Below are 17,627 nucleotides of genomic sequence, written 5' to 3' on the forward strand. Positions count from 1 at the left end.
AAACATGTTGACACTAATTTTCAGATTTCATATAAGTCATATTGTTGAGTCTCATATATGAAATACTGTTGGGTCCCATATAAGTAATATTGTGGGGTCCCATATAAGGTATATTGTCAGGTACCATATAAGAAATATTGCTGGGTCCTATATAAGAAGTATTGTTGGGTCCCGTATAAGAAACATTGTTGGGTCCCATATTTAAGAAATTTTGCAAGAAATATTGTCAGGTACCATATTATATAAGAAATATTGTTGGGTCCTATATAAGAAGTATTGTTGGGTCCCATATAAGAAACATTGTTGGGTCCCATATATAAAAAGTATTGTAAGAAATATTGTTTGATCTCATATAAGAAACATTGTTGGGTCCCATATACGTAAAAAGCATCGTTGGGTCCAACATAAAAGATACAAGTTGACATTCTAGGGTCCCTTATAATTTAATTAACATTAAATGTATAATTAACACTTTAGGTATCCATATAAGTAATGAAAATTGTTGGGCCTGGCCCTTTATTAGAAGTAGACATGTTTACACTTAATGACTAATGTTGAGACCCATATAATTAAAATGTATTGCTAGTAGACTGAACTGCAATTTTCTAACACTGGTTTCAGTGACACACATTCACTGTGCAGATTTCTACTAAATATGTGTTGTTTTAATCTCAAAATTAGTCTTGAGGGTTAATTGACACACCCATTAAATTATTTCCTTATAACCATATGGTATCCGTTGTTAATTCGAATGTTATTTATCATTTTGCCGTTCATCGTAATTTCTTTTCTGCTTGCCACCATCTTGGACGATGACGTAAATACAGGCATGCTCAATCACTATACATTGACCACTGCCAGTATCCTCCGCAATATAGACAATCCCAGAATCGATAATAAGGGCGCCGCCATATTGGCTATTACGTATTTTTGAGTAGTGACTTAATGGACTTTCCTACATTAATAGATAGTGACATCTACAATTATTTTGTGCTGAAAATGAACACACAAAAACCATACCTATGCTTATTTGCTCAAAGAGACATTCAGACAGGAGAGGAGCTTCTTTATGACTATAGTGTGTCTGATCTACCATGGAAGGTTAGTTATATCATATACATCATATTTAATAAATAGATGATGCCATTATCATGAAGAAGCACACATGAATGGATGTCAAACTACTAACATTACTTTTGTCATCAAACAGCTTATGGCTTTTCGCTAACATAATTGTATCCTCAAAAACAGCTGTTAACCCTTTGCATGCTGGGAAATGTGTCTCCTGCTCTAATTCATCTGCTGAATTTCAAAAATTAGCATTTTCTTCGAGTTTTTTTCATAGAATATTATTAGAATAGCAAACAGTTTGGATCCTGATGAGACGCCACATTCTTATTTTTTCCCTGTAACAAAAAGGAAAGAGCATTTATACATTTGTATTTGGTATCTAGCGTCTCTAATTGGTCCACTATCAGGATTGTTTAAATAATGACCCTTTGGTTAAAATTTGCTCCTTCCTTGGAGATCACATCTTTTACAAAAATTAATGAGCTATCAGATTCATCTTATGTTCCAAGTTAATCAACCCCACAAATCAATAAGAGTTCAGCAATCTTTATTATAGCTGTTGAGCAATATTGGGCTTTTTTATGTCCCCCACTATAGTAGTGGGGGACATATTGTTTTTGCCCTGTCTGTTGGTCTGTTGGTTGGTTGGTTGGTCTGCTGGTTGGTTTGCGCCAACTTTAACATTTTGCAATAACTTTTGCTATATTGAAGATAGCAACTTCATATTTGGCATGCATGTGTATCTCATGAAGCTGCACATTTTGAGTGGTGAAGGGTCAAGGTCATCCTTCAAGGTCAAACGTCATATAGGGGGACATTGTGTTTCACAAACACATCTTGTTGGACCTTTTGTTTAGTCTTGTGTTATCTGGTACCTTTTATAAAATCAATATTAAGTTACTTTTGCAATAATTTGTAGGAAAAGAAAGCCAATGGTATGTTTAGTTCACAGTTTTTAATGGATGTAATGATACTTTGAATGGTAATATTGGGAAGTAAGTAGGTAAATATTCTTGTTTAAATTGTCTAATTATTGAGTAAGCCAATCTTGTGAAATACAATTTAGCAGAACGTTCAAAGAAAATAAGTTTTTATGGCCAACTTCGCATCATGGTTGTCAGTTTTTTTCAAGGCTGATAAATAGTTATGATAATTTCAATACTGTCAAAAGTATGCAAATGATAGTTGGCACACATATTCATGTACATCTCTTAGGAAAAAAGCAACATAACTTTAAGCGGGTATATTCGATTTTTAAATGCGTTAAATTGTAATATATTGAAACAAATATGCTATAATAACACGCAATATGCAAGAAAAATGATACATTTAAGACGAATTTCATAAAATGCAGCAAATGCAAACTTGCGCACCAAGCTGATTGTGACGAAGATAATTCGTACATATTTTCCTACAATAACCGATGCATTCGTCTTTTAAGTAAGTGTTCGTGTGTCGTATGAATCAATATCGCTGCAGGAATTGAAAATGAACCGTTAAACTTAATTTAGATTCACATCTTACATGCATGATATACATGCTGGCGAATTCGGCTGTACAGGCTTTTTCGATTTCAATTTTAAATATTCTGCTTATTTCGCATTTTCCGACAAATGTTCTTCTTTACTTGTATTTTAGTTTATTTTGAAATATATGTATAATACGTTTTTTGCACATTTTATATTAATTAATAAATATTTGACAAGATCGTATAAACCCGCTTTAAATGGTCTGCCACCTAGGGCAAACATGTATATGATACTTGAATTATCCAGTGAATGGCAAAATCTAATTCAAAGGTATCATTACAGCCTGCTTGTTAAGATTTAATTTTCATGTTTGTTTGCATCTTTTCATTTTTAGCTCATCTATTTTTTGAAAAAAAATTATGAGCTATTGTCATCACCTTGGCGTAGGCGTCCGATTAAGTTTTGCATTTACAGGGGTTTTTCTGTCTATTTTGGGAAAAGGAGTCTGACCAAATTGGGAATTTTTTATCGACACAATTGGCCATTTTGGGAAATTTTGCTTCGATTAAACAGCTCATTTGGGAAAAAATAGTGAATATATCATGCTTAAATAATTCAGTAGTTTAACAAATAAATTTGTTTTTATTTGTTATTTTGTCTTCTTTATATAAACAGATGCAATATTGGGCGTGTTCAACGTTTATTCAAGTACTGCATTTTTGTTTATTAGTTACAGTTACACTCTGAGATAAGAACTGAACAGTCAAAACCTTATAGCAGATATTTTTTACCAAAACAAACACTGGTTAGTCACACAAGTTATAAGACACTTCATTCTTTAAAGAAAAAAAAATATTTTTTTTTTGGAAGTTGGGACTTTTTTTTAATATTTTGGTTTGGGATCAGGTCCGTTTGCTTTGGGAGTGCCTCCGTTTTCCGGAGGCGCAGACAGTGCTGAAAACCCCCTGATTTAGGTCCACTTTACTCATTAAGTATCAATGCTTTTGCATTCAAACTTGGTACACTTACTAACTATCAAGAGGGGACTGGGCAGGCAAAGTTAGATAACTCTGGCGTGCATTTTGACAGAATTATGTGCCCTTTTTATACTTAGAAAATTGAAAATTTGGTTAAGTTTTGTGTTTAGGTCCACTTTATTCCGTAAGTATCAAAGCTATTGCTTTCATACTTGCAACACTTATTAACTATCATAAGGGGACTGTGCAGGCAAAGTCATGCAACTCTGACTGGCATTCTGACGGAATTATGGGCCCTTTATACTTAGAAAATTGAAGATTTGGTTATGTGAATTTTGTGTTTAGATCCATTTTACTTCTAAAGTATCAAGGTTATTGATTCTAAACTTCAAATACTTTCATGCTATCATGAGGGTACTGTACCTGGCAAGTTGAATTTTACCTTGACCTTTGAATGACCTTGACTCTCAAGGTCAAATTATTTAATTTTGCTAAAATTGCCATAACTTCTTTATTTATGATTAGATTTGACTGATAATTTGACAAAACAACTCTTAACTGACATACCACAATAGACTCCCCCCACCTTATAAATGACCACCACACCCTTACACTATACCCCCCTCCCCCCCCCCCCCCACCACCACCCAGCCCATTTTATTTTTTATGTTCCCATTCACTATAGTGGGGGACATATGGATTTTCCCCTGTTGGTCTGTTTCTGCCAACTTTAACATTTTGCAATCACTTTTGCTATATTGAAGAAAGCTACTTCATATTTGGCATGTATGTGTTTTTCATGGAGCTGCACATTTTGAGTGGTACTTTCTGATAATGGGTTAAAATGAAAGTGAATATCTGTTAACAGTTGCACTGCATAAGCATGAAACAAATTGCCTGGATTATTTCATTTATTTTTCTTACACATACTGCTCTGATAGGGAATACATCTTATAAACATGACTTGCGAGTTTTTCACACCTTTATTGACATTACACAACAGATTAACACCAATGAGCTGTCGAAAGTCGTTTAACCTCTATGCCATTAAAATCTGTTAAATGGACGAATAAAGCAATTAAGCTGTGATCTTCGCCATCTTTGTACCAGATTGCAGAATTTCCAATTTCAGATTTCCAGTTTGCGAAGTCATTTTTGCCAATTCCCAATGGGCAGAATATTTATTTATTAGGTTGTTTACGATGTATCCTTGTTTGAAGCTTTATTATTGCAATATTTCTGCCTAAATACATGTAATAAGAATTGTTGGGCCTCTTACAAGTAATAAACATCGTAGGGTCCCATATAAGAAATAAACATGTTTACACTAATTTTCGGGTCTCATATAAGTAATATTGTTGGGTCCCATATAAGAAATACTGTTGAGTCCCATATAAGAAGTATTATAAGAAATATTGTTGGGTCCTATATTAGAAGTATTGTTGGGTCCCATATACGAAACATTGTTGGGTCCCATGTATAATAAGCATTGTAAGAAATATTGTCAGGTACCATATAAGAAATATTGTTGGGTCCTATAAGAAGTATTGCTGGGTCCCATTTTAGAAACGGGTTTTTTACCTTCTATAACAGACGCCGAACTAGGCTGTTTGTTTCCCCTTTCTGGTCAAAAAAATTCCACCTAAAAAAAAATATATATTTATTTTTAGCTCCATCTGGCCAGCGGGGCTTATGTCATGGTCCTGTGTCCGTCGTGTGTCCATGCGTGCGTTAACTTTTTCTTTAAACATCTTCTTCTTCTTCTTTTTACAGTTTTGAGCACGAACAGTCCGTTTTTCACGATTTAAAACGGCCGTTTTTGTAAATATTCACGGACATGAAAGGATTGTGAATTGGCCGTGTCAAAATTGTGAAATGTCCGTCCATGGCCAATCGCAAAGAAGGAAAAAAAGCCCTGAATCCACAACGAATACAATGACACAATACAACATAAAGCTAATTATGGCATGTTCACAGACATTCAAATATTTTGCAGAAATGCATTTGCCGTTGTTATACATTTTTATACACGTATAATATGTACGTAAAAACGACACCCTTCTATTACTCATCATATTAAGGGTTGCGGCATGTGGATATTGTCTTTAACATCTTGAATGGCAAAAAGGGATTTTTGTCCGTTAAATGAAGGATTTTTTGGCTGTTTTAAAGAATTTGAAGTATTATAAAATTGTTTATAAGTTTTTGTCACAGTGTATATGGGTTCCTCTACCCCTCCAGTGCACATATTACTCCTCGTCAAATTTTTCTTGGTCATACGTGCACTGTTTGGGTAGAGGAACCAATATACACTGTAAACAAAAAACTATAACTTATGATATACATAACAGCAAAACTTCAGTTGTAATGTCCAATATACTTTTCTGTAGATTTCAGTAAGACCCACCAATGGATAATAATATCAAGGCCCAACTGTTGACTATATACTTATATATATGTGGCGCGTTTCTGAAAAAGGCCCCTTTTGTGTGAACGTCAAATAACGGAGAAATGACGTTGTGAAGATATGCATTATTTTCCGACGTTTAAAAATTATTTTAGACAAACATCACACAAATTTAATCACTATGCTAATTCATTTAATTTAGAACGTGTAACAATACAAATTGGCCATATTACATGTATAGTAGTAAACAACGGACAAAACTTCTTGCAAAATTATATCGTCAAAATAGTTGCATTGATATAAAAACATTTTTAGAGTTCACATAGCATCTCTTCAAAATTATAGGTTTGAACAAGTTTTCATTTGATCATATAAAACGTGTACATTATCTGAATAGGAAAAGAACGAACTTTAAGAACATTTTAAAAACTCAATTTATTTTTGTCACATTCATATGGCCTTTTTTTCTGAACCATGTCACGTAAACATAATAGCAAAACCTTCTGTTATCCAAGCCAATATATATTTTCTATAGATTTCAGCAAGACCCACCAATGGATAATAGACATACAAGACCCCACTGTTGACATTATATGTTTACAGTCATTGAGGCAACTGTTGAAGACACCCACAGTCTAGAATCTATACAGGAGTCAGAGCCTCTCATGATACAACATGCCAGTATTGACTGTGCTGATCATATGCAATCTACAGGTTTCACTTTGGTTCTTTCAGAGTCCATGTCAACTGCTGACAGTGAAGAGCCAGGCAGTCTGACCCATGATAGGAGGGAGCCAAGTGAAGAGCCAGCCAGTCTGACCCATGATAGGAGGGAGCCAAGTGAAGAGCCAGCCAGTCTGACCCATGGTATTTCTGTTATCTGTTGGGCCTCTTACAAGTAATAAACATCGTAGGGTCCCATATAAGAAATAAACATGTTTACACTAATTTTCGGGTCTCATATAAGTAATATTGTTGGGTCCCATATAAGAAATACTGTTGAGTCTCATATAAGAAGTATTGTAAGAAATATTGTCTGGTACCATATAAGACATTCTTCAAAAGTTCCAAGGTTACTTTGTCATGGCGATTTGCCAATCATTGGTTCAGCATTTCTTACTTGCTGTCAATATACCTTGAGCGACCATTGCAGTCCTTTTGTTTACTTTAGTCTTTGATACATAGATTTGTTATTTTATATTAAACTTTGCTGTTAAATCAAGAAATTGTTGTGTTGTTTTATATGTATGTATTTGCTTTGGTTCGAATATGGCCATATTAAATGTATGCAAATGTGTTATCCTTGTCAAATAAAAAATCATTTCTTGAAACATTCAAGGTTCAATATTGAACTTTCTATTTATTATTCAGTACTTATTTTTTATTTTACAAACTGGTACAATCGTTCACAATTACTTCTAAAGTCTAGTTGTGCAAATATGGGATTGCTTAAGCCATTTAAGAATTATGGTCTTTGTTTCATATCCCTGTACAGATGAGATATTGTGACCTGAAGGTTTCTTTATTATGGCACAATATTTATTTAGACTTTCAGCAATTATACTACATTCTCTTCCAGTTTAATGGCATACATACATACATGTATACTTCGGCTTTTATACAGAAATAAGTAATTATGTTGAATATGCTTGCCATCAATTTGTGAATAAATTATAATAAAAACTTTTATGGAGACCTTTGATTTTGGCAGCTTTTGTATGACAGAAAATGGTTATCTGTGAGAACCCAATAATTGATTTTAAATTGTTAGACCCAATTGTTATATTTAACATAAATTTTGGCATATATACAGGAAGTAGCTATTTTCAAAATGGCGGATCATGTAAATACCAAACCACGTGTTGTGTTTTTCAGAATTAAACATTACAAATTTTTTGACTCTGTAAATGCATGGTGTGATTACAAGAATTTGGAGCACCATAATGACTACAACTATACAGATAAAAGCTTTCTTGTGTACATCTTTTCTGTAGAAGATGCAAAACAAATTTGTTAAATTGGCAGCAAACTGGAATGATGACTGCATATTTGTGAATATAATCAAGAATTAACATGCTTTATAGATTCTTGACATGACTCATGGTGAACTAAAATTGCTTGCAAAGCATCTGGGACATGATGTGAAGACCCACAAGGAATATTATCAGTTGTCTTCCAGTACCATGGAACTCTCAAAGGTATATATTTCATTAATAAAAATCTTTAAATTTTCCATACACAGATATTTGAAAAACTAAATGCTATATTGTAACTAAGAGGGCTAAAAGAAAGAATAATTTAACAGGCAGCCACAGTAAGACCATATCTGATGTTGACTTTGACTAGTATGCTTTGCATTAATGGCTTTTTATGCCCCCTGGATCGAATGAACGGGGGTATATTGTTTTTGGCTTGTCTTTCTTTGTATGTGTGTGCGTGTCAAGGTGTGTGTGTGTGTCCAAAACTTTTACCAAAACTTAAACGTTTGATCATAACTTTTGAAATATTGAAAACAGCAACTTGATATTTGGATTACATGCGTATCTCATGGACCTGCACATTTTGAGTGGTGAAAGGTCAATGTCATCCTTCAAGGTCAAAGGTCAAATAAAAAAAAGCGGCACAGTAGGGGCATTGTGTTTCTTACAAACACATCTCTTGTTGTGAGTGTGTTTTGTGCTACAACCAATGTCCATGCCAAGGTGGAAACTCTCCAGTTCATGTTATTGTTGTTTTGTCTATTTAGCCCTCATTGTCATACTGTTTAGTGTTGTCTGCTAATTTGTTGCCATTGTTGACTATTTTATATTATTGTGGCTTTTCTTCATTTATTCAATGGGAATTTTGGTCACTGACCAGCTTTTCATTAATTAAGTTCTTTTACTGAAATGGTATCAAAAAATGCAATATCTAAAGGCAGTACATCACACAAGCTAGCATTAATATAAAGCGTAATTATACCCACTTACCTATGTGTAATGGGGGCTATATAAAAGTCACTTTATTTCTGTCCCAAAATTTCATCCGATCTTCACCAAACTTGGTCACAAGTTGTATCTAGATGATGTCTAGGTCAAGTTTGAATATGGGTCATGCCTGGTAAAAAAACTAGGTCACAAGGTCACTTAGTGCTTTTAAACACAAAGTTTGTCTGGACCATAACTATTTCATTTATTGTTAGATTTTTAATTGACTTGGTTTTGATTTGTTCACCATCATGGGACCGTGTGTCGCGCGAAAGAATTGCGTCGATATCTCCAAGAACTTAGATCAAGGTCACTTTTGGAGTTCAAGGGTAAAATGCTTGTCCGGGCCATAACTTTTGTCATTCATTGTGAGATTTTAAAATCATTTGGAACATTTGTTAACCATCATTGGAGGGTGTGTCGCGCAAAGAATTTCATCTTGTCCGGGCAATAACTGTGTTGTTCTTTTGAGATTTTAAAATCAGTTGGAACATTTCACCATCATTGGAAGGTGTGTTGTGCGAAAGAATTACGTCGATATCTCCAAGGTCAAGGTCACACTTTGAGTTCAAATGTCAAAAATGGCCATAAATGAGCTTTTCTGGGCCATAACTATGTAGTTCATTGTGAGATTTAAAAATCATTGGCACATTTGTTCACTGTCATATGACTTGTGTGTCACGTGAAAGAGTTACGTCAATATCTCGAAGGTCAAGGTCACACTTTGTTCAAAGGTAAAAGAAGGCCATAACTATGTTGTTCATTGTGAGATTTTAAAATCATGTGTTCACCGTTATGGATGGTGTGTGGCAGGAAAGAATTATGTCGATATCTCCAAGGTCAAGGTCATGCTTTAAGTTCAAAGGTCAAAATGGCCATAAATGATAATGGCATAATAATTCTTAAAAATAGCCATTAATTAGATTCTCTTGTGTGGATGGGGCACGTGGGGGTATAGGTCACGTCTGTGACAAAGCTCTAGTTTCTTTAAGTGTTGTGGCAGATAATTGAGATTATATTATTTGTAGGGCTGTGTAATTTACAAATATGGTACTGTGCAGACTTTCACAAGCTGTCAACAAAATAGCATATGGCAACGTTTGTGTTCAATTATATTGATATTGAAATAAAAAGTGAGGTCAGGGAACTATGGATTGCTACTGTTGTTATGATGGAAGTATTGTTGACACTGGAATATTATGGTCTTCTTGAAATTTTATAGGTTGCCCTGATGTTGTATGCTGTTGAAAATGGTAAAGTCAATGAGTGGAAGGGAAGGCAGATGAAGGACATAGTAGTAGAAGGTTTGATTATAAGAATTTTATTAATATAATTCATTTTACTGAATTGGGATGGAGAATTTTTGTTACTTTCTCTCCTATGGCTGTCAGTAAATTCGACTGAAGGATCATTCTTCAGAACAAAACAGAGCGCTTGAGAACAGACAAACGATGTAAAACATTGTTTGAAAGGCGGGGCCCTTGTTTTGGCCACGTTAATTCAATAAGTCTAAAATTTACGTGGTAAAAATAGGCAAACCTATTTTATGTGCCTTGAAAATTGTTTATCCTCTTAAAGAAATGCTAATGCAACAAAATACTTTTTAACAACCTTGAAGTATTGAAAATATTTACTGTCGTATCAAGAGTGACTTCTGGTTATTTTTTTCTAAATAGTTATTTCTAAAATAAAAAATCATTTTTTACAGATTTACCTCTTCCAATTGAAGACGAAGATGGCCATCAAGAAGGTAAAATAGTTATTTATACCCATGATAGATCATTGGCCACTGTTCATTTGTATTATGAAAGTGGTCCATAACAGAGTCATTGTTATGGTAGCCCATTAAAAAAAAAGGGAGTATAGGAATACCTTTAGATTTGGACACCTTATGAAATAGTTTATATGCTCAATTAGACATTTCTGTTTCTGAGTTATTTTAATGATTTAAAGGATAAATAACTTACTTGCAAGTATGAAGATTTTCTGATTTAAATTGTAAGCAGGTCTTATAACATATTTTAGTGGGGGATATGTGTGTTGTTATTTTGTGTACATCTCATACCTTATACCGAAAAGCATAAAAAAACACGTTTAGAAGTGCTTTTGGAAAACAAAACATTTCCTTTGGTATTTCTATTATCATATAATAAAGGCCCACCTATTGATGATAAAGACATGACCCAACTGTAGACTATATATTCTAGTACAATTTTCTGTTGTCCAAGCCAATATATATTTATGCCACCCTTCGAAGAAGAGGGGGTATTTTGCTTTGCACATGTCGGTCGGTCTGTCGGTCGGTTCGTCCACCAGGTGGTTTCCGATGATAACTCAAGAACGCTTTGGGCTAGGATCATGAAACTTCATAGGTACATTGATCATGACTTGCAGATGACCCCTATTGATTTTGAGGTCACTAGGTCAAAGGTCAAGGTCACAGTGACCCGAAATAGTAAAATGGTTTCGGGATGATAACTCAAGAACGCATACGCCTAGGATCATGAAACTTCATGGGTAGATTGATCATGACTCGCAGATGACCCCTATAGATTTTGAGGTCAAAGGTCAAGGTCACGGTGACCCAAAATAGTAAAATGGTTTCCGGATGATAACTCAAGAACGCATACGGCTAGGATCATGAAACTTCATGGGTAGATTGATCATTACTCGCAGATGACCCCTATTGATTTTGAGGTCACTAGGTCAAAGGTCAAGGTCACGGTGACCCGAAATAGTAAAATGGTTTTCGGATGATAACTCAAGAAAGCATATGCCTAGGATCATGAAACTTCATAGGTAGATTGATCATGACTCGCAGATGACCCCTATTGATTTTGAGGTCACAAGGTCAAGGTCACAGTGACCCGAAATAGTCAAATGATTTTCGAATGATAACTCAAGAATGCTTTTGCCTAGGATCATGACACTTCATAGGTACATTGATCGTGACTTGCAGATGACCCCTATTGATTTTCAGGTCACTAGGTCAAAGGTCGAGGTCACAGTGACAAAAGTCGTATTCACACAATGGCTGCCAGTACAACGGACAGCCCATATGTGGGGCATGCATGTTTTACAAACAGCCCTTGTTTCTATAGATTTCAGCAAGACCCACCAATGGATAATAGACATACAAGACCCCACTGTTGACATTATATGCTTACAGGCATTGAGGCAACTATACAGGAGTCAGAGCCTCTCATGATACAACAGGCCAGTGTTAACTGTGCTGATCAAATGCAATCTACAGGTTTCACTTTGGTTCTTTCAGAGTCCATGTCAACTGCTGACAGTGAAGAGCCAGGCAGTCTGACCCATGATAGGAGGGAGCCAAGTGAAGAGCCAGCCAGTCTGACCCATGATAGAAGGGAGCCAAGTGAAGAGCCAGCCAGTCTGACCCATGGTATTTCTATTATCATATAATAAAGGCCCACCTATTGATGATAAAGACATGACCCAACTGTAGACTATATATTCTAGTACAATTTTTTGTTGTCCAAGCCAATATATATTTATGCCACCCTTCGAAGAAGAGGGGGTATATTGCTTTGCTCATGTCGATCGGTCCGTCCGTCCACCAGGTGGTTGTCATACGATAACTCAAGAACGCTTGGGCCTAGGATCATGAAACATCATAGGTACATTGATCATGACTTGCAGATGACCCCTATTGATTTTGAGGTCACTAGGTCAAGGTCACGGTGATCGAAATTGTAAAATGGTTTCCGGATTATTACTCAAGAAAAGGTCAAGGTCACAGTGACCCGAAATAGTCAAATGATTTTCGAATGATAACTCAAGAACGCTTTTGCCTAGGATCATGACACTTCATAGGTACATTGATCGTGACTTGCAGATGACCCCTATTGATTTTCAGGTCACTAGGTCAAAGGTCAAGGTCACAGTGACAAAAGTCGTATTCACACAATGGCTGCCAGTACAACGGACAGCCCATATGTGGGGCATGCATGTTTTACAAACAGCCCTTGTTTCTATAGATTTCAGCAAGACCCACCAATGGATAATAGACATACAAGACCCCACTGTTGACATTATATGCTTACAGGCATTGAGGCAACTATACAGGAGTCAGAGCCTCTTATGATACAACAGGCCAGTGTTAACTGTGCTGATCAAATGAAATCTACAGGTTTCACTTTGGTTCTTTCAGAGTCCATGTCAACTGCTGACAGTGAAGAGCCAGGCAGTGTGACCCATGATAGGAGGGAGCCAAGTGAAGAGCCAGCCAGTCTGAGCCATGATAGAAGGGAGCCAAATCCTCAAGGTATAAATGCAATTATACCCCCACAAACAAAGTTTAGGGATGTATATAGGAGTGAACTTGTCGGTCGGTTCGTATTAAGTGTCCACCCTCTAATTCAAGTTGTTTTCATCTAATCTTCACCAAACTTGTCTGTTGGTCTGTCGGTCGGTCCGTCTGTATTAAGTGTCCGCTCTCTAATTCAAGTTGTATTCATCCGATCTTCGGTCAGATGTTGTATCTAGAGGATACCTAGGTGAAGTGTGAATATGGGTCATGCCGGATCAAAAACTAGGTCACGGGGTCACTTAGTGCGTTTTTAACATTGAGCATGGTTTGGGCTGTTTTTTGTGAAGACAACATGCAAAATATTTTGTGTTCATTAAGGCATTTATGCTTGCCATCTCATCTGTTATGAACAGTTTATTTGTGAAATGAGAGGATTAATACCCGAATAATCTACAACTACAAAAGATATTATTTAACTTTTGAGAATGATTTTATTATACCCCCACAAACGAAGTTTAGGGGGTTATATTGGAGTTAGCTTGTAGTGTTTCATCTAGAAAGGCAGAGAGGCATGGCGCATGACTTGAAAAAAAGGGCATTTTGCACGGAGATTCTCTTAAAAAGGGCGCATTGGGTGTTTTTGAAACTTTTAATCACAGCTTAAAACTTTGATTTAAACATTGTACATGTCATTTTTCGTGAGAAATTCTCGCGAAATGTGTTCTTAAAATACATAGCTATTGAGTAGACATGTGAATTTATTATTATATTTTTTGGAGAACATTCAAATCGGATGCAAAACACAAAAATGTTACTGATCACGGCGGCTCTAAACTGAAAGTAAACTTCATGGAGCAGGTCGTCATTAAATTACAAAATTTGCTATACGTTTTTTAAAATCGGCTCAGATTTATCTTGTAATAGACTGTACTTCGGAACTCTGCTAAGTACAAATGTAATTAAAATCTTTACCATTACGGCCCTTGTTACGTTACGACCCAGAATGTGGCTCATGAATTTGTTCGGGTCTCTAATGTATGTATTGATTTTCTTCTACATCAGTACCTCATCGAGACGTTCATAATAAAGGCCCACCTATTGATGATAAAGACATGACCCAACTGTAGACTATATATTCTAGTACAATTTTCTGTTGTCCAAGCCAATATATATTTATGCCACCCTTCGAAGAAGAGGGGGTATATTGCTTTGCTCATGTCGATCGGTCCGTCCGTCCACCAGGTGGTTGTCATACGATAACTCAAGAACGCTTGGGCCTAGGATCATGAAACATCAAAGGTACATTGATCATGACTTGCAGATGACCCCTATTGATTTTGAGGTCACTAGGTCAAGGTCACGGTGATCGATATTGTAAAATGGTTTCCGGATTATAACTCAAGAACGCATACGCCTAGGATCATGAAACTTCATGGGTAGATTGATCATGACTCGTAGATGAACCGTATAGATTTTGAGGTCACATGGTCAAAGGTCAAGGTCACAGTGACCCGAAATAGTCAAATGATTTTCGAATGATAACTCAAGAACGCTTTTGCCTAGGATCATGACACTTCATAGGTACATTGATCGTGACTTGCAGATGACCCCTATTGATTTTCAGGTCACTAGGTCAAAGGTCAAGGTCACAGTGACAAAAGTCGTATTCACACAATGGCTGCCAGTACAACGGACAGCCCATATGTGGGGCATGCATGTTTCACAAACAGCCCTTGTTTCTATAGATTTCAGCAAGACCCACCAATGGATAATAGACATACAAGACCCCACTGTTGACATTATATGCTTACAGGCATTGAGGCAACTATACAGGAGTCAGAGCCTCTCATGATACAACAGGCCAGTGTTAACTCTGCTGATCGAATGCAATCTACAGGTTTCACTTTGGTTCTTTCAGAGTCCATGTCAACTGCTGACAGTGAAGAGCCAGGCAGTCTGACCCATGATAGGAGGGAGCCAAGTGAAGAGCCAGCCAGTCTGAGCCATGATAGGAGGAAGCCAAGTGAAGAGCCAGCCAGTCTGACCCATGGTATTTCTGTTATCATAGAATAAAGGCCCACCTATTGATGATAAAGACATGACCCAACTGTAGACTATATATTCTAGTACAATTTGTCAGTAGATTGATCATGACTCGCAGATGACCCCTATTGATTTTGAGGTCACTAGGTCAAAGGTCAAGGTCACAGTGACCCGAAATAGTAAAATGGTTTCTGGATGATAACTCAAGAACGCATACGCCTAGGATCATGAAACTTCATGGGTAGATTGATCATTACTCGCAGATGACCCCTATAGATTTTGAGGTCAAAGGTCAAGGTCACGGTGACCCGAAATAGTAAAATGGTTTCCGGATGATAACTCAAGAACGCATACGGCTAGGATCATAAACTTCATGGGTAGATTGATCATTACTCGCAGATGACCCCTATTGATTTTGATGTCACTAGGTCAAAGGTCAAGGTCACGGTGACCCGAAATAGTAAAATGGTTTTCGGATGATAACTCAAGAAAGCATATGCCTAGGATCATGAAACTTCATAGGTAGATTGATCATGACTCGCAGATGACCCCTATTGATTTTGAGGTCACAAGGTCAAAGATCAAGGTCACGGTGACCCGAAATAGTAAAATGATTTTCGGATGATAACTCAAGAACGCTTTTGCCTAGGATCATGACACTTCATAAGTACATCGATCGTAACTCGCAGATGACCCCTATTGATTTTCAGGTCACTAGGTCAAAGGTCAAGGTCACAGTGACAAAAAACGTATTCACACAACGGCTGCCACTACAACGGACAGCCCATATGGGGGGCATGCATGTTTTCTATAGATTTCAGCAAGACCCACCAATGGATAATAGACATACAAGACCCCACTGTTGACATTATATGTTTACAGGCAGTGAGGCAACTGTTGAAGACACCCACAGTCTAGAATCTATACAGGAGTCGGAGCCTCTCATGATACAACATGCCAGTGTTGACTGTGCTGATCATATGCAATCTACAGGTTTCACTTTGGTTCTTTCAGAGTCCATGTCAACTGCTGACAGTGAAGAGCCAGGCAGTCTGACCCATGATAGGAGGGAGCCAAGTGAAGAGCCAGCCAGTCTGACCCATGATAGGAGGGAGCCAAGTGAAGAGCCAGCCAGTCTGACCCATGGTATTTCTGTTGTCATATAATAAAGGCCCATCTATTGATGATAAAGACATGACCCAACTGTAGACTATATATTCTAGTACAATTTTCTGTTGTCCAAGCCAATATATATTTATGCCACCCTTCGAAGAAGAGGGGGTATATTGCTTTGCTCATGTCGATCGGTCCGTCTGTCCACCAGGTGGTTGTCATACGATTACTCAAGAACGCTTGGGCCTAGGATCATGAAACATCATAGGTACATTGATCATGACTTGCAGATGACCCCTATTGATTTTGAGGTCAAAAGGTCAAGGTCACGGTGACCCGAAATAGTAAAATGATTTTCCGATGATAACTCAAGAACGCTTTTGCCTAGGATCATGACACTTCATAGGTACATTGATCGTGACTTGCAGATGACCCCTATTGATTATCAGGTCACTAGGTCAAAGGTCAAGGTCACAGTGACAAAAAACGTATTCACACAATGGCTGCCACTACAACGGACAGCCCATATGGGGGGCATGCATGTTTTCTATAGATTTCAGCAAGATCCACCAATGGATAATAGACATACAAGACCCCACTGTTGACATTATATGTTTACAGTCATTGAGGCAACTGTTGAAGACACCCACAGTCTAGAATCTGTACAGGAGTCAGAGCCTCTCATGATACAACATGCCAGTGTTGACTGTGCTGATCATATGCAATCTACAGGTTTCACTTTGGTTCTTTCAGAGTCCATGTCAACTGCTGCCAGTGAAGGGCCAGCCAGTCTGACCCATGATGAAATGAGGCAGCCAAATCCTCAAGGTATGAACTAAATTTGAAGACGGGTTTCTCTGCATTTTCTATCATTATGTGACAGAGTCTTATGTCATGACTGTATTAAAGTAAATGAGTAGTCCAAGTCAAGTGTGATGCTCTAGACGACCTCCTCTGTGATCTACAGGGTTACAACAATGTGCTTGTAAAAGTCCTTGTAAAGTACAAAGTAGGCAGTTTGCTATGAAAGTTAATGTTTAGTACTTGTTCTTCCAAGAAATGATAGTTCTGCAAACTGTCAGTTCTTATATGTGTGAAAAATTGTTTTAAACTGGTGTTTAAAACAGTTTCAGTTAGTTCATTTTACCTCCTAACATGTTCAGGTTTTGTGCATTTTTATCAGGAAAACCTTGCTCTACAATATTCAATCATTGTATCACTTGCAGTGTTCTGCTGTGAAATTTTACTGTTGGGACCCTTTAGGATTACAAAAGTGGGGACAAAAAGAAAAAAATGGGGACACAGAAA

The 17,627-nt window shown here is 36.9% G+C and overlaps 3 protein-coding genes across 7 annotated transcripts in view; all 3 read left to right on the forward strand.

Annotated features, from left to right (window-relative positions):
• LOC127877285 (uncharacterized) overlaps positions 1 to 15,938 on the forward strand; it is a 263,690-nt gene extending 247,752 nt beyond the window's left edge. Inside the window, exon 4 of one of the 3 annotated variants that reach the window (XM_052422972.1) lies at positions 15,498 to 15,938. The gene's annotated coding sequence lies outside the window, so the exon portion shown is untranslated. Of the gene's footprint in view, positions 1 to 12,727; positions 13,023 to 14,744; positions 14,875 to 15,497 lie in introns of those variants that run through there. The other 2 variants (XM_052422975.1, XM_052422974.1) reach the window with 2 other exon arrangements.
• Positions 1 to 16,014, forward strand: part of LOC127877278 (uncharacterized) — an 88,374-nt gene extending 72,360 nt beyond the window's left edge. Inside the window, exons 3-4 of one of the 3 annotated variants that reach the window (XR_008048341.1) lie at positions 11,306 to 11,740; positions 15,932 to 16,014. The gene's annotated coding sequence lies outside the window, so the exon portion shown is untranslated. Of the gene's footprint in view, positions 1 to 11,305; positions 11,741 to 12,640; positions 12,768 to 14,657; positions 14,785 to 15,931 lie in introns of those variants that run through there. The other 2 variants (XR_008048340.1, XR_008048339.1) reach the window with 2 other exon arrangements.
• LOC127877281 (cell surface glycoprotein 1-like) lies at positions 1,058 to 17,246 on the forward strand. The gene is made up of 8 exons (XM_052422970.1): positions 1,058 to 1,101; positions 1,991 to 2,006; positions 6,660 to 6,791; positions 12,165 to 12,296; positions 13,065 to 13,178; positions 15,082 to 15,213; positions 16,221 to 16,352; positions 17,073 to 17,246. Exons 3-8 carry the CDS (start codon positions 6,665 to 6,667, stop codon positions 17,156 to 17,158), a joined length of 723 nt encoding a protein of 240 aa, XP_052278930.1. The 5' UTR covers positions 1,058 to 1,101; positions 1,991 to 2,006; positions 6,660 to 6,664; the 3' UTR covers positions 17,159 to 17,246.
• Positions 17,247 to 17,627: the final 381 nt, after the last annotated feature.

The sequence above is a fragment of the Dreissena polymorpha genome, chromosome 4, assembly GCF_020536995.1.
Source record: "Dreissena polymorpha isolate Duluth1 chromosome 4, UMN_Dpol_1.0, whole genome shotgun sequence".
Classification (NCBI taxonomy): Eukaryota; Metazoa; Mollusca; class Bivalvia; order Myida; family Dreissenidae; genus Dreissena; species Dreissena polymorpha.

What these genes read in the sequence shown, in the direction of transcription:
- LOC127877281 (XM_052422970.1), top strand. Translation starts at nt 6,665, where the DNA reads ATGTCAACTGCTGACAGTGAAGAGCCAGGCAGTCTGACCCATGATAGG. An exon ending in GCCAGCCAGTCTGACCCATG is followed by an intron (nt 15,214 to 16,220) that starts GTATTTCTGTTA and finishes TGGTTCTTTCAG; the next exon opens with AGTCCATGTCAACTGCTGAC. An exon ending in GCCAGCCAGTCTGACCCATG is followed by an intron (nt 16,353 to 17,072) that starts GTATTTCTGTTG and finishes TGGTTCTTTCAG; the next exon opens with AGTCCATGTCAACTGCTGCC.